The 14,594-nt window shown below is 33.5% G+C and overlaps 3 protein-coding genes across 10 annotated transcripts in view; all 3 read left to right on the top strand.

The window, feature by feature from the left end:
* The window catches only part of cpt1a2b (carnitine palmitoyltransferase 1A2b), a 45,076-nt gene extending 43,640 nt beyond the window's left edge, over nt 1-1,436 (top strand). For all 5 annotated transcript variants that reach the window (XM_077212780.1, XM_077212778.1, XM_077212779.1 and 2 more), the window contains one exon: nt 316-1,436. In XM_077212780.1, coding sequence (XP_077068895.1) covers nt 316-402 — 87 coding nt within the window. In that variant the 3' untranslated portion in view covers nt 403-1,436. The remainder of the gene's footprint in view (nt 1-315) is intronic.
* Nucleotides 1,437-2,663: 1,227 nt separating this feature from the next.
* On the top strand, nt 2,664-14,272 carry LOC143721885 (uncharacterized). 4 transcript variants are annotated; one of them, XM_077212774.1, is made up of 17 exons: nt 2,664-2,929; nt 6,052-6,138; nt 6,348-6,419; nt 7,037-7,096; nt 7,388-7,498; nt 7,588-7,717; nt 7,948-7,968; nt 8,443-8,481; nt 9,006-9,053; nt 9,157-9,204; nt 9,713-9,745; nt 10,661-10,684; nt 10,789-10,868; nt 11,001-11,027; nt 13,176-13,216; nt 13,377-13,399; nt 13,487-14,272. In XM_077212774.1, exons 2-15 carry the CDS (start codon nt 6,109-6,111, stop codon nt 13,209-13,211), a joined length of 759 nt encoding a protein of 252 aa, XP_077068889.1. In that variant the 5' UTR covers nt 2,664-2,929; nt 6,052-6,108; the 3' UTR covers nt 13,212-13,216; nt 13,377-13,399; nt 13,487-14,272. The 4 variants fall into 4 exon arrangements, with proteins under 4 accessions (XP_077068889.1, XP_077068888.1, XP_077068890.1 ...); XM_077212773.1 differs by having other exon boundaries at nt 2,707-2,929; nt 9,006-9,062; XM_077212777.1 differs by lacking the exon at nt 9,006-9,053 and having other exon boundaries at nt 2,790-2,929.
* pih1d1 (PIH1 domain containing 1) overlaps nt 12,053-14,594 on the top strand; it is a 23,840-nt gene continuing 21,298 nt past the window's right edge. The window contains exon 1 of the mRNA XM_077212768.1: nt 12,053-12,077. The gene's annotated coding sequence lies outside the window, so the exon portion shown is untranslated. The remainder of the gene's footprint in view (nt 12,078-14,594) is intronic.

Here is a 14,594-nt window from a genome sequence, read left to right as displayed (position 1 = left end):
AATTGAGACTATACAACAGCAACAAAAAATCTACCATGTAAGTACAGTTAGACTTTAAAGAATTTAGGATTCTCAGATATAACAGGCACTGGATGTCCTGCTCTGCGAGATAAGTGATTTTATTTCATAATGCGAGGAATGGTGATTTTGTGTTCAAAAATAACAAAATGGTGCTCATACAATAGGGGTTATGGATAGGGTTAGGGTGTGGTTGCACTGAGCAAATGTTGTTATGCTATTTTACACATAATCCAGAGTCTCTTGTACTCCTGTAAGAAAACTGAAATGCAGTGTTCTATTTTTTCTTGTTCATAGGATTCTCATAAATTTGGCTCTCAAATCAGTCAAGCCATGATGGATCTTATGTGTCTGCTGAACCCAGATTTCAAAGGAAGCAACTAAAGCCAACCCTGCCAAACAGTCATAAAATTCTTACAGGAAAACTGGATGCACATTTGTTTGAAGACTGGTTTCTATTTATGTAATTTGTGGATTTTATATTTAAAAGTTTGTAGGTTTGAGTCTGCTATATATTGGAGCTATCTTAGTGTCAATAATGAAAATAACTAGTAGAGTTTCTGGTTTTGCTAATCGTTGCTAATTTGCTATGCCGGTTTTCTGTGTATAATATATCACTAAAATAGGTGTCCTGAGGAAGTACGTTTGTCGGTCTGATTGCCGGCCTTCTTTGTGTGGGTTCAAGTTTGTTGACATTTCTTTCCAGGGTGTGATTATGAAGATAGACTTTGTGGTTTCAGCTACAGTTTTAAATCTCTCAGAACAGCTTTCATACTAATATGTTCAGTTATTTTTATTCACTGTGAGAAAAAAAATATCTGCAAAAAATTACCTTTTGGTACCTTAAAGGGATAATTTTTGTATCTTATATTCCCCCCAAAATGTTCAAATTCATACTACCCTAAAGGTACCACCTCCAACCTTTTAGGGGTAAATAAGATACAAAGATTTTCTTGTAGTGTAGCTTTTAATGTGTGTTGAATTTCATTGTTTTGTAAATTAATTTGAAGAGGAGATTATTTTGCTGGCAATGAAGATTCCCCTGCCATTTAAGAAATACTGCTGTGTTTTTTTCTTTTCTTTTGGAATATCAGACATAAAATGCCTATAGCTGTCAGATAACACTGAATTTATCATTTGAGGAAATTACATCTGTCTCTATAACCAAAGAGGTCTACAGTACCTGAAAAAAACAACTATCAATTAGAGCATTCTCATAGCATTAATTATAGCAATTATGCATGTGGTGCCTTTGCTAAAAAGACAAACTTTGAAGAAAGAAAAAAAAAAAATTCTGTGTAGTGATGTTATCTGGACAGACACTGGTTCAGAAATTATGTTTCTTGCCAGATGTTTAATGGATCAACTTGCCAAAAGGATGATGTTAAAGCAGTATTAATAAATTATTATTAAATGGATCTGCTTGCAGCTCAGTAAATGAATGCATTAGAGAATTCTTGGGAACTGAATTGCAGCATACTACAGGTGAAACTCGAAAAATTAGAATATCATGCAAAAGTTATAATTTTGATGATTATGACTTACAGCAATCTCAGAAAATTAGAATATTACATGAAATCAATAAAAAAAAGGATTTTAAATACAGAAATGTCGGCCCTCTGCAAAGTATAATCATGCATATGTATATAGTTATATATACTAAATATATTAGTTTCACCTTTTAATTTGAATTACTGAAATACATTAACTTTTGCACGATATTCTAATTTTTCGAGTTTCAGCTGTATTTGTGATTACTATTAAGTGATATCCGGATGGGATATTTGTTTTTAATGACCCTAAAAGTTTGATTAAACCATCAAAATAAGGAACCTTTTATTATTTTTCAAATATTTTAAATATGAGGAAGAACAAAACTCTAAACTTGGTTAAAGTATTTATCTGACAAAATTATTAGGCAAAAAACGCAAACAATAGCTACAGGTTTTTTTTTACAATGCAAAAAAAAAAATTGCATATGTTGACTACAACACAATTAGTTATTAATATTTTGTTGGTTCTCTTATTTTTGCATGTGTTCATAATTTGTTTGTTTGACAGCCAGGCCAAAAATTATGTCAGCACAATTTAGCATGTTTCATTACGTTATCACAAATAAAACATTTGACTCCAAGCCCAACTACGCAATAAGCTGACAAAAGTTTTTAATAATATTTGAATAAAGGGTGATTTAAATAAATGTTGATTTTCCTCACTTTTGGCCACTACTTAAAAAATATAGCAAAGTATTGTTACTGATTTGTACCTATTTTTTTTTTTTATTAAAGGAGGAACAACATTAAATTGTTCTTGTATTGTAATATTCAATTATACTGTATTTTGTAATTGTCATTTATATTTGCCTTTCACATGGCTTCTTGTATATGAACATCTCAGGCAAACATGAGAAGGCCTATATGTGTTCAAGCGGAGTTTGACTTTCTTTATACCTTTGTAGGTGACAAACTTAACTGTGGAGAGACACTGTAAGTAAATTAGGTCAAATAAAATACTTTATATTGCTATGAATTTTTCGGTATTCCTGGGACATCTTTCCTACGTATTACTTTTATATTACACGTTGCTAAACAAAAAACGTTATTCACATTAAAAGTCCTACAGCAAACGGTGCCATGAAAGGGGGTGGGGACTTTCTCCATTTGTCAATGAGCAATTGCGCCTAAAGTTGCGGTTGGTTTTTAAACAGCACTACTCTTAGCACAGTAAACACACGCTACTTAAGAACATCGTTTACTCTAAATAAGCACTGTCATATTCCAGTCCGTCACTTTATACCGCTTCCTGTCTGGTATCTTAGGGGGATTTTAAACTCCCAGCAACACAAGGGGGGCTCGTTGCTTGGGGCAGGAAAGCGAAAGTATGTTGCAGTCCAAGACAAGGCGGCTGAAAGGTAAGGCGTATATTTGAGAGGGTGCTATTAGATGTATGATTTAAGAACTAAAATCTCCATTGGGGTTTTATTATTATAACATTTATTTATTTACTTCTTAAATATTAATACAAATTATATTATTTGGGTAGTCATATTATACTACTATTCCGGATTTTTCTGTCCTGTTTTGGCGGCTGTTTGATATTTAAAGCCGACAGTATCAGTATTAATATTGAGTGGAATGGCAACTGACGTTTTATTGCCACTGACACGCGCTGTTGACGGCTGCTGCACACCTGGTGACGGCATGTTCTGGGGAGCATGTGTAGTTTTTTGGCTGCGCAACCGCTGGATTTTTGTGCGAAACGAGGTTTTCATCCTTTTGTTTGGCAGTAACTTAGTATGCATTTCCCCCAAAGTATGATACCAGCATATTTGTAATCACACAGTACTGACGGTTCAGATAACATTATTTAAAAATGTTATGTCTGATGTTGCATGCTTATAATATTGCATAGCCTGGCCTATCTTCAGGACATGTAGTCTATTGCAGTGGCCAGCTATGAGGTCATCGAGCTGTTTGTCTGCACGTATAATTCAATGTTAACCGTTGTCTAAACAGTTGTCTGTTCATTGTGCTTTGTATGAAAATCAATGAGATCGATCGATCGATTCATATGCTCGGTCATCTACTACTTTTCCTGCAGTTTCTGGATGTCAAAATTGAATTTACTGTCGAATTTGAACCACTGAATTTGTGGAAGCGAATTTGCAAGCGAAATAAAATGGACCGAAAACTGCCTGTTGAATATTATAAGTTGTATTTTTAATCAGTTTGAATATTTTGGAAGTGAAATATGAAAGGTGAATATGGATTATTGAAATTTTACTTACGAAAATGTGTTTGAAATGTTTTGAATTTAAAATATCCACAGCTTAAATATTCAAACATGCTAAGTTTCAGCCCATAAAAATGCAAGCCCCAAAAATACAATGCATTAAAATAAAAGCATGTTAATGCAATGCATAATTTTTTCAAGTAGTACAATTCAATAGGCTTTTTTGTTTCAAAAACATTATTTTACTTCCATAATTATCACATCATCTGTTATAGGCCTAAAAATAAAATAAAATATTAAACATTCAAAATAATGACTAGACCGTGGCTTTATTTTACTAATGCAATAATATTAGAAAAAAGCATGCAAATATATGTACCCTGTCTGTAAACTGTCATTATATATGATCTTATGTCATTCATATGACCATGAATATATATATATATATATATATGTCACAATAGGGAAGAAAAGACATTCGCAACTTCCGTTTAATGCCGACTTTAAAACTACTTTCGCAAATAGCTACAAGTGTCTACTTATGTGTATGTATATACATATACACTATAGTTGCATTTGTAGTTGTGATTACTGTACAGTTCTTAATGTATTTTTACACACATGTGACAAAGTTTTTTCTGTGACAGCTCCAATTCTCTTGTTCATATTTTGCACTGAACTTCCATGCATTATATAAGACTTAGTGAATGAATAAACAAACGAGTAAAATTATGAAAACGTTTTTCTTTTCAATATCAAACTTTTCATCCCTATTGCACCACAAATAAGCGGCAACTTCCTGTGGCACACGCCAATTGCAATATGTAATTGGATGTGCCACAACTTCCAAGTTCAACAGCATGTGCCAGTGCCATCAAAATGTAAGCTGCCATTTTAAGAATACATTAAATGTATTAATTACTGTTAAATTTATTAATGTTACTTTCTAGTATTATTTTTCTTTATTCATTTTCATAATAATTTCATAATGTATTTTGCAAAGTCAGAGTATGTTGTACATGTGTGCTGAGCAGAGATGTGTAGAGCTATATTTTGCTTAGAGGTATGTGTGCAATGTAATGTTCACTGAGCAGAGATGTTTCAATGATGATAATACATTAAATGTGTACATGTTCTTTACAAGGAAAGGAATCTTTCAACTGATAGTCGATTGTAGCATGTGTAAGCATCATGAGGTATACATTCCATTCTTAAACATAAGCAACATGTTTTTCTACCTTACAAGGAAGTTGAAAGTCGCTCAGTTGTGTATATAAGCTCAATCCTTACTGTAACACCCAGAGAAACATTAAGGCATGACGGGGTGAGAGGAAGGAGAAATAGAGGCATGAGGGGGTGAGGGAGGAGAAACCCAGAGAAACCATTACAGCTGGCATGATGGGGTGAGAGAATAAAGAAATGGGGAACAGAGATATCTGAAATGAAGACCTCCTCACCTATAGCCACATTTTACTATGCCTGTTTCTCTCTGTCTGACACATGATACATAATAAATAGAGATCTCCTGGCAAAGTAAAGCCCTGTCTGTGAAACCAGGCCTAAATGTTAAATCCCTTATGATGGATCAATATGACACTAATCTGTGCTGTAGGGAAAGGGCCCAGTGTTTCATTGCACTTTCATTGATATTTGAGTCCATCTGGTTACTTTACTGGTATTAATGTGACGTAATTCTGTGTTTCTCAAATCCAGTCCATGGCAACACACCTTACAGAATTTTGTAGATGTCTCACTAATTAAAACACCTAAATTAACTCATCAGCTCTTTCGTGTGTTGAATGGGGAGACGTCTGAAATATTCTTGGAGGTGGGTCCCGAGGACTGGAGTTGAGAAACATCGATTTTGTGTAATCACATGCATGCTTTTATCCTTACTGATATGAATGCTTAAATTATGTATACTTGGTTGACAACTTCAGAGGATTTATAACTGGGTATACACTCTTTCCAGTTCAGTAATATTAGTGTTTGTTAATACCCTTGACGTTTACACTCATTGCTGCTGTTATACATGCTCTGTGTCCTTTAAGTGAAAATCCATTGAAGTTACTTTAGAGGGCACCAGAGGTTTTGCTTTTCTCTGTGTGGAACCATTAGTCATGAAGATAAAAGAGATAGTGCATTTGTCTAGATGAATCAATAAACTGAGTCCATTATAAAATGAGCTAATCGTCAATTTTAAATCGATATGATCTCTTTTTTGCCCATCTTTGTTGTAATTTCTTAAATATTTTCTCTCTCACTCTGACTCTCTTCTATGTTCCCCATGTTATGCATCAGCAAGGCAAAGCATTGTGTTATATGGAGCTAAACTCTGATGGTTGACAAAGCACCGTAATGATTGGGAAAGTCTGGATATTCATCACTGTGAGTTATAATCACTAAGTCTTCGCTAATAGTGGAGGGCCATGGAATCAAATGTTTAAGCCTTTTAGTGAGATGTAGTGTTGTTTACATTTTTTTGGACATTGTATTACAAGAAGCCTAGTCACAGTGTTTTACAGACTTATAAGACAACTTATTTCAAATGATAGCTGTCCAGAGAAGGAACTTGATTGCTTCTCTTTCCCTCACAGGCATTTTCTTTCTGCACCAATATTCATCATGCCCAATCTGAATGCATGCCTAATGATTTGAAGACACATCTGGTGAGTGTATCCTTCATTGTTTTTAATTTTTTTTGCTCCACAGTATTCAATTCAGTCTAAAAGTGGCCAGGTTAAAATACATATTAGGCCACCGTAGGTTAAAAATGACTGAAACAGTGGTTCTGACAAGTGAAATTAATTCTTTGAAAGGCTCTAGCATCATTGATTTGCAGATGACACTTGTTTTGATATTTTGAGTGTAATGTAATGAAATTTCTACTACAAGTGTTATCCAAATACTTGTTGAGGTCACTGTATATACTGTACAGAAATATCCTGCTGGATGTCTAAATAAGCTTAGTGAATTCATACACTAGACGATAAAGTACATGGTCAAATATTTTTGTGTAATAACCACTAAAGTGTAAACTGTTGTACCTGACAACCATGTGCTTGATTCATGTCTATTGTAGTAGTGTGGTGTCTTTATTTTCACAAAATCTGGCCACGCAATAAGCAGGATAATCTACAATCATTGTAAAAAAAGAAACCACTTTAATATACAAGATGATATCCTAATCACCCTTTCAAACGTTTATGATTTATTACTGACTGTGTGATTCCTTAAATATGTACATTATGAATGCATGTACTCTATCTTCTTTGAATCCTCATAGTATGATGAGTTATTGGAAGACCACATATTTGAGATTAAGATATTCCCATCTGAAACGAAGGTAAGAGCAAACAATATAAGATGACTTTTATTACGTATTTACTTTTATTATTAGTAGTGTGTAATAGTGTAACAGTATTAGCCACTTGCGATGTTGTTGTCCCACATGTATTTGTACAGAAAAAGACAGAAACATTATATTTAACAATTTATTAACTTCAGCCACAAAACTGCAATTATCAGTCAGTCTATCCTGGTATGGATTTTAGTTTAAATAATTGAGTTTGGTAAATAATAATGGTTATGATATTTTCCTGTTTAATCAGTGTGTCCTGTGTGACTGTTTCATCAGGAGAACGAGCTTCTTTCAGTAATAAACACACTGTGTTCATCCTGGACTAAAAATAAGAATAAGGATCATATTAAATTCAAGATACTACAAACTTTTGAAATAATGCTATTGGTGAGTATACTAATTATTCATATTCTGTCATTCTGTTTTTAATATCAAATAGAATAATTTCTGACGGCATGATTTTCCTGTTCTTCTAGAATTTTTTTCAAAGCAATTTTGAAAAGATTTGTGTCGATCTCAATTGCACCGATGCTTACACAGTAAGCTGGGTTAATGCAACCGTATTTGGTGATATGTATGGAAGATCTTGCAATGGATCAAAATCAGGTATGGACATTTAACCTTTCATCATTTACCCTGTTTCTTTCCCTTCTAGCCCAACCTTTATTCATTCATAGTATGATCAATGGCCACCATAAATCTCATTGGCAAGACTTCCATCTATTAGTAGCTGACAACATTTAATAAGCCAGAATATTTAATATACAAACATGTAAAAATGTATTTATGAATGAAAAATGCAGATTTTGCTCACATTCTCTCACTTTTCTACTTAGATCTGAAATGCCCATCAAAAAGTAAGTTATTTGCTTTTTTCTCTCAGAGAGTTGCGCTATCTTCCAGTTTTTCCAGTCTTACACAGAATAACACTTTAATATGTAATTTATAAGTAGTAATAAATAGCCAATATCATAGAAAATTGCTTGCTGAAAAGCAACTATTTAACAGTGAGAATTGGACCTTAAACTTAATTGTTACCGTTCTTGCTGAACCAGGTATGAAGCTGAAAACAGTGCTAAAAAAATTGTATTTATAAATGATTATTTTTCATACATAAACACAAACTGTGACTTTGATGTTGGGTCATGAAATTTGGTCTGGATGTTTCTAGTAACTCTTACTGTTCAATTTTTATTATTTCCATGAAACTGATTTCTATAGTTCTCTGAGCACACACAGTATTATACGTTCATCTCTGTGTGCTGTAGCACAGAAATCATTGCTATATGTTGAAACTATGTGTAATATACTACGTTTTTTTAATCACATAGGCATAACAACGATCAGCCCAAGCATCACTGCTGTTGAAAGTAAGCTAACTCAGTTTTTATTTTAAAAAACAGATATTTTAACTCATTCACAAGTATTACAATTTTAACAGATCATTCATGAACATGTATAATATGGATATTTATGGATATGAATATAAATATTTAAATCAAAGTGTTAGATCTAACTATTTGAAACTACATGAACCAAACAACCACTATTAAACAAACCTAATTATTAATATGGTGAGAACTGACAATTGGCCACAAAGTATCTATTTTTCTTTCTGCTCTTTTTGATAAGCATCTCTGGGTTTTTACTTGTTGAACCACATATGAACCTGAATATAATGCTTGGGTAAAATTTCATATTCAAAGGATAACTGTTTTTGTTTGTGCAATAACACAAACTGTTGCAATTTACATGATTTCGGCTTTTTTTTTAAATACATACTGTATTTTTATAGTACATATTTTGTCAACAATTTCTGAGCAGCATGCCTGCCATTATATTGTACTGTTGAATCTAACTGTAATATACTCTGTTTTCTACTAAATCACATAAGACACAACATTGTTTACAACGGTCGATTCAATCACCACAGCTCATAAAAGTAAGCAAAGTCAGTATTGTATTCATATACTCAAGACAGATTACTGTGCAGATGCTTTGACTCTCATCTGAATTGACATCATCCCACGTTTTCTAATACATAGGCTCACCATCTTTAATAATGGTCAGCCCAAACATCACTGCTCCTGAAAGTAAGCAAATTCATTATTGAAGACATCAATGCCCGGTTTCACAGACAATGTTTAAGCCTATTTAGACTAAAATGCATGTTTCAGCTGTTTTAACTGAAAGCAACTTGCACTGCCATATCTTAAAATATTTCAGTGCCATTGTTTGGTCTCAAGATGTACACCTGTAAAGTTTTTTTTTCTAAGGCACATTTATAAAAGCTACTTAAATGTCCTGATTTAACTAAGGCCTAGTCCTGGCTAGACCTGTCTGTGAAACCAGGCCCGAATCTGTAGAGTTCCATAAAGACGATTATCATTTTCTTAAATTACGTACATACTGAGTATTTGCATTTAATACAGTAAGCATTAAATCCTAGCTTTGTTTAGAAAAATAATAGTACAAATTTGATCATATTTGAATAAAACAGAAATGTAACTGCAAATATGCTTGCTTTGCTCATATGTGGAGATCAGTCTTTTATGGCCTTATTTAATTCTGTTTTTAATGTGAATATGCAATATTTTGTAGATTCGTCAGCCGTTTCATCAGCATCTACAGAAAGTAAGTTTGTCTCTTGTGAGAGCAGCTTCATCTGTAATGAGTAGCATAATGCCTTCAGTATTCACTCAGCAGCCACTTTAACATGATAGGACTGTGCCTACAGTGGCATTAGTTTCTTAGCTACACTCTTAGAAGAAAACGCTCTATATAGAATTCTGTCAGGCACAGAACTTTTTAAAGGGTTCCAATCATAGGATCATTTTATTAATTTAGTTGTTAGTAATTCATTACTTCTATTACATTTTATGAATTAAACATCTCGTAAACATACTTTATCACTAGAAAAAATTGAAATAAAACGTTAAACATTATTATTATTATTATGTAATCATTTAAGACATTTCTTCTTATATAGAAACTTTTTGCCATTAAGGTTCTTTAATATTGAGTCAAGAACCTTAGGATTCTATATAGAACCCCATAAAACCTTTTTCTAAGAGTGTAGAAGGAGTGTAATCCAGTCTGGTCTGGAGCAGGCTATCCGTCATACTGTGCATATATGAGAGAGTGTGTAAATGATTGGGTTTTGAAACACTACAAACAGTCATGCCATGGTCAAAGTCAGCATGTGTACAAACTCGTACTCATTGACTGATGATTGGCTGATTAGATATAGCGGGTGCACCAATACAATTTCCACAGTTTGTGCATTGTCACTTATTACTAATCTCACAAATATAGCCATTTACTAATCACTAATATTTTGTACATTTCAATAATTACTAACATTTTTGTTCAATGAAAACTAATATCGATTTCTCCCCTATTCACCATATTAGATCATCTTTAAAATCACAAGCCAACAAACCACACATTTTATAATTTATCATGAATTCTCATATCACTGTATCATCTTTTAAGTTGACGATGCCTTCTATATCTCATGGTTTTGTATGGTTTCCCCTTTTATTACAGATAAAGCATTAAAAGATGCCCAGAGTAAGTGTGAGAGCTGTGAGTTATTCTGACCAATTATTTTTGCTTTCCATTCTTCTCTCTCTCTGCAAATCTCTTTGTAAACCAAAATTTTTTTTTTTTTCAAGGTACCATTAAAACCTGTTCTGGAGTCCTTGTTTTCTCTCTACTACTGAATATCGTTCTATTCCTGTTGGTGTTTTTCCAGGTAAAATGGTCTAAGCATTAATGTGGCTTGTGAGTTTTGTATAAAATTAAAGTAGGTTATTTTAGGTAATGCTTTTTAACCTCAGATGTGCTACTTTTTTGTCTAATATAATTATTATTTTTTTATTTACAGAAAAAGCCCCTCCGTACAGCTGAGCAGGTGAGGCTCTTACTTGCAAAACATCTCTAAACCAAAATGCTGTAACCACCCAGGTTTAGGGGGTTTAGCTGTTTATATCTTAAACTTAATTAATTAATCACAGCACACAGTACTTATTAACTTAACATTTGACACACCTTTGTATCATCATGCTAAACACACTGATGTGTGTAAGCCAGACTCAATCGATCCAATGGCGGCATTCGATCAGCGGGTGAAGGTCTCTGCGTGTTACTGTCTTTACGCGTGGCAAAGTCATTTGATTAAATGAATACATTTTCTCATATGTATTAAACTCGTTATTTCATCTGACTCCATAAATTAAAAGGTTTCAACGATATATGTGCATCATTAAATGTGAGCGAATGTTTGATTATTCTTTTTAACTCTTTACTGAAAATAATGTCAGAGTCGATTAGAATTAAGTCAAATGTTTACAATGTATTATGTCAGGTAAATGTATCACGCCAATTTCATAATCAGTTCAAAGATAATAGATACAAACATCAAATGCTCTGGAATAAGGAGAAAAGATGCAAACCTGACATTAAAAAATACATGAAGCTGAGAGTCTTGGCCACTTGCATTCAGAGGTTACACCTCTGAGAATAGGAGGCCATTTGTCTGTAAGACACACCTCCTTTGTGTGCAAGTTATCTCTAAACTCTTAAAAACTTTATTGCCTTTTGGTTTACTTCTTTGGGAATGAGACCTTTGTACCAGTCGCTCTGAGACATTTCAAATGATACTAAACGTGTGATACTGTATGATAATTCTTGATTCTTGTGTGAATTGATAGAAAGAGGGAACGGGGGAATGGGGGGTCAAGGGAAAAAGTTGTAGATTAGGATTGCTTAGGATTTTGCATCTCGAATAATGGCGCTAGTTTTACAAGAGAGAGTTCAAATGTTAATTTCCAGAAAGGTCCTTTGTCTCATCAGGGAGTTGTACATGTGTATATTACATTCCTTCTTATTGCATGTCTGAGTCGCTCAGAGAGTATATCATGCTGTATGTTTTTATATCTGCGTGTTCTCCAACCGTAAGTGCGTGGGTAACACAAGCTTTTCATTTTTCTCAATAAGTTAGTAATTTAGCAATTCTGTAATATCTCACTCTCCATAACACCTTGGTTAGATAACTGTTCAGATTACATTCTTATGGTTTATTAGGGTTTAGCTGTTTATATATTACCTTGGACTTTTTCACCATTAAAACAGAAGCGAGAATTCGTGCTTGGCTTTTGTGAAATGCAAAGCCTGCATTTGATTTGTCTCAACCATTTTGACATTGAACACCCAATTTTTTTTTTTTTTTTTTTTTTTTTACTTTTTTTCATCTTAACAACAAACTAACAGGTGCGTAATGAAGAACCACAGAGCAGCATTAGGAATGTCAGATACTGGGGGAACAATTTGGCAATATCTGATTATTAAGTGGACTTATCCCTCTCAGTATCTAGGGGGGTTACGGCCCTGCTACATAAAAGAGGATCCATAAATAATTTCAAATTATGCACATACAGAGTATTTATAAATTGCACACTGAGCATTTATTGCTACCTGTTCAGGGAAAAATAGGGTAAACAGTTGATCAAATTTGAAAAGTTAAATAAACTAAGAATCATTTATTTGCTTACATGGCAATCTTTTTTAGTATTATTTTATTTTTTTCCCTTTTTTTGTCCACCACCTTACCAGGAATGTACATGAATGAAGCAAGTAAATTTGTCTCTTAGAGCAGATTTTTCAGTGATGAGTATAGCATAATGCCTTTAAGGCTGACTTATACTTCTGCGTCGGACCTACGCCGGAGCCTCTACGCCGTAGACTATGCTTTGGTTTTAATTTATACTTCTGCGTCGTTGTCCGCGTTGACGCATGCAGAGGGAGCATATGAAACGCGAGGGAGGGGTTCTAGCAGACCAATCACAGCGCTTGCGTCCCAGTAGAATTGACGCGTTGTTACATTTTTGGAGAGGTGCACGTCAAGGTACGCCGAAGGTTATGCGCGCTACGCACAGCCTACGACGTAGCTACGGCGTGAGTTCGACGCAGAAGTATAAATTGGGCTTTAGTAGTGACCAATTCATTTTGTACGGTACAGAAATTATTTTCTTTTTTTTCCCTTCTTTTTTTCATTTTACAGACACCTGAAGAGAAAGTGATCCTTAAGTGCTTCTGATTTAGGTAACACCAACTTTGTAGCTTTTGGAAAAGGGTTACAATGTGCAGGATACATATAAAGTTTTTACAACCTGGACATTGTTCAGCCATGTACACATCATATTATAGAGAAGAATGTTTGATTAATCACATTCTTCTTCTTTTTCTCTCTTTTACCCTGCAGTAAATGGACATTTTACCGCTTCAGTAAGATTGACTTTTTTTAAGCTGCTCTCTTCTATTTTTTTAACAATAGAGGTTATGCATATATCTAATCTGTTTTTCTGTCAACAGTGTTTGAAAACAGTTAATCCATGCTATTAACCTGCCTTGTTCCAGTTGACTGTCTGGAACTGTTTCTATAGTCTTTACTCATGTGCATGGCACAGTGCTGTCTTTGAATTTTTGACTGACAAATTCATCCCAACAAGTACTGCTTTATATTCTCAAACACATCCACACAACCTATGTGTTTCCATTTCTAAATGTGATTGTCTTGAATTTACCTCCATAACTGTTATCCTTCATCTGTCAAGTACCTCTACTCATGGTTTTTGAAGTTGCCATTTGTAAGTCGCTTTGGAAATAATGGTGTCTATTAAATGATTAAATGTAAATGTCTCAGTGTGCACTGTGATGATCTTGTCAACTAGATATGGATTTAAAAAAAAAAAAAAACCATACCCTTCAGTGCTCAGGGCTTGAATGGTTGTGTCAGAGAGTTTCTTTAGGAAGGAACGAGGGCCAGGAAAAGTATTTACATTTAAGATACTGCTATACTAAATCTAATATATCCTGTCTTTTTCAGCAGTTATTTTTTATTGTTTATTTTATGCAATATATTTTTATATTTTGATATGTTTGTGTGTAAGAGGGTACATGTGGGCAGAATTTATGTGTTCTGGGTATCTCAGAATGTTTATTGTATTTTATTGATCTTTTACTGATGCTTCTGTGTATGTAAAAGTGTCTCTGGCAATTGTTTGCTGCAAAATGCATACAATAAAACAAGAAATATGATGTGTATCTTGAACCTCATTTAATGGAACTAAAAAGTTCTCATTAAAAATTTGAATGACATTTTCATTTTCTTTGTCTTCATTACCAAGATTTTGTGTTTGTTTGCTACCATATAAATGTTTTAACTGCATATTCTCATGTAAAATCGCTAGTGGGTTCACAAATAAAGAAATAACTGACCATATTGAAATTATTCTTTGTCCATTTAAAAACAAAACAAAATACACAAATCTTTCAGTAAAAATAGTGTTGAACAGGTTTTGTTTGTTTTGTATTAGGCTACTTGTCTTTATTTATTAAAACCATGCCTGATTTAATTAATTACACAGCCTTATGTAATTTTCTTTCTCTTTTAAAGGTATAGTTAACTTTTAAATTAGAT

The sequence above is a fragment of the Siphateles boraxobius genome, unplaced genomic scaffold (assembly GCF_051911475.1).
Source record: "Siphateles boraxobius isolate OS27281-9 unplaced genomic scaffold, OSU_SipBor_1 66, whole genome shotgun sequence".
In the NCBI taxonomy this organism is placed as follows: Eukaryota; Metazoa; Chordata; class Actinopteri; order Cypriniformes; family Leuciscidae; genus Siphateles; species Siphateles boraxobius.
This window is presented reverse-complemented; position numbering and strand designations above follow the sequence as displayed.

What these genes read in the sequence shown, in the direction of transcription:
- LOC143721885 (XM_077212773.1), top strand. Translation starts at nt 6,109, where the DNA reads ATGATTGGGAAAGTCTGGATATTCATCACT. An exon ending in AGCATTAAAAGATGCCCAGA is followed by an intron (nt 10,685 to 10,788) that starts GTAAGTGTGAGA and finishes TTTTTTTTCAAG; the next exon opens with GTACCATTAAAACCTGTTCT. An exon ending in CCCTCCGTACAGCTGAGCAG is followed by an intron (nt 11,028 to 13,175) that starts GTGAGGCTCTTA and finishes TTCATTTTACAG; the next exon opens with ACACCTGAAGAGAAAGTGAT.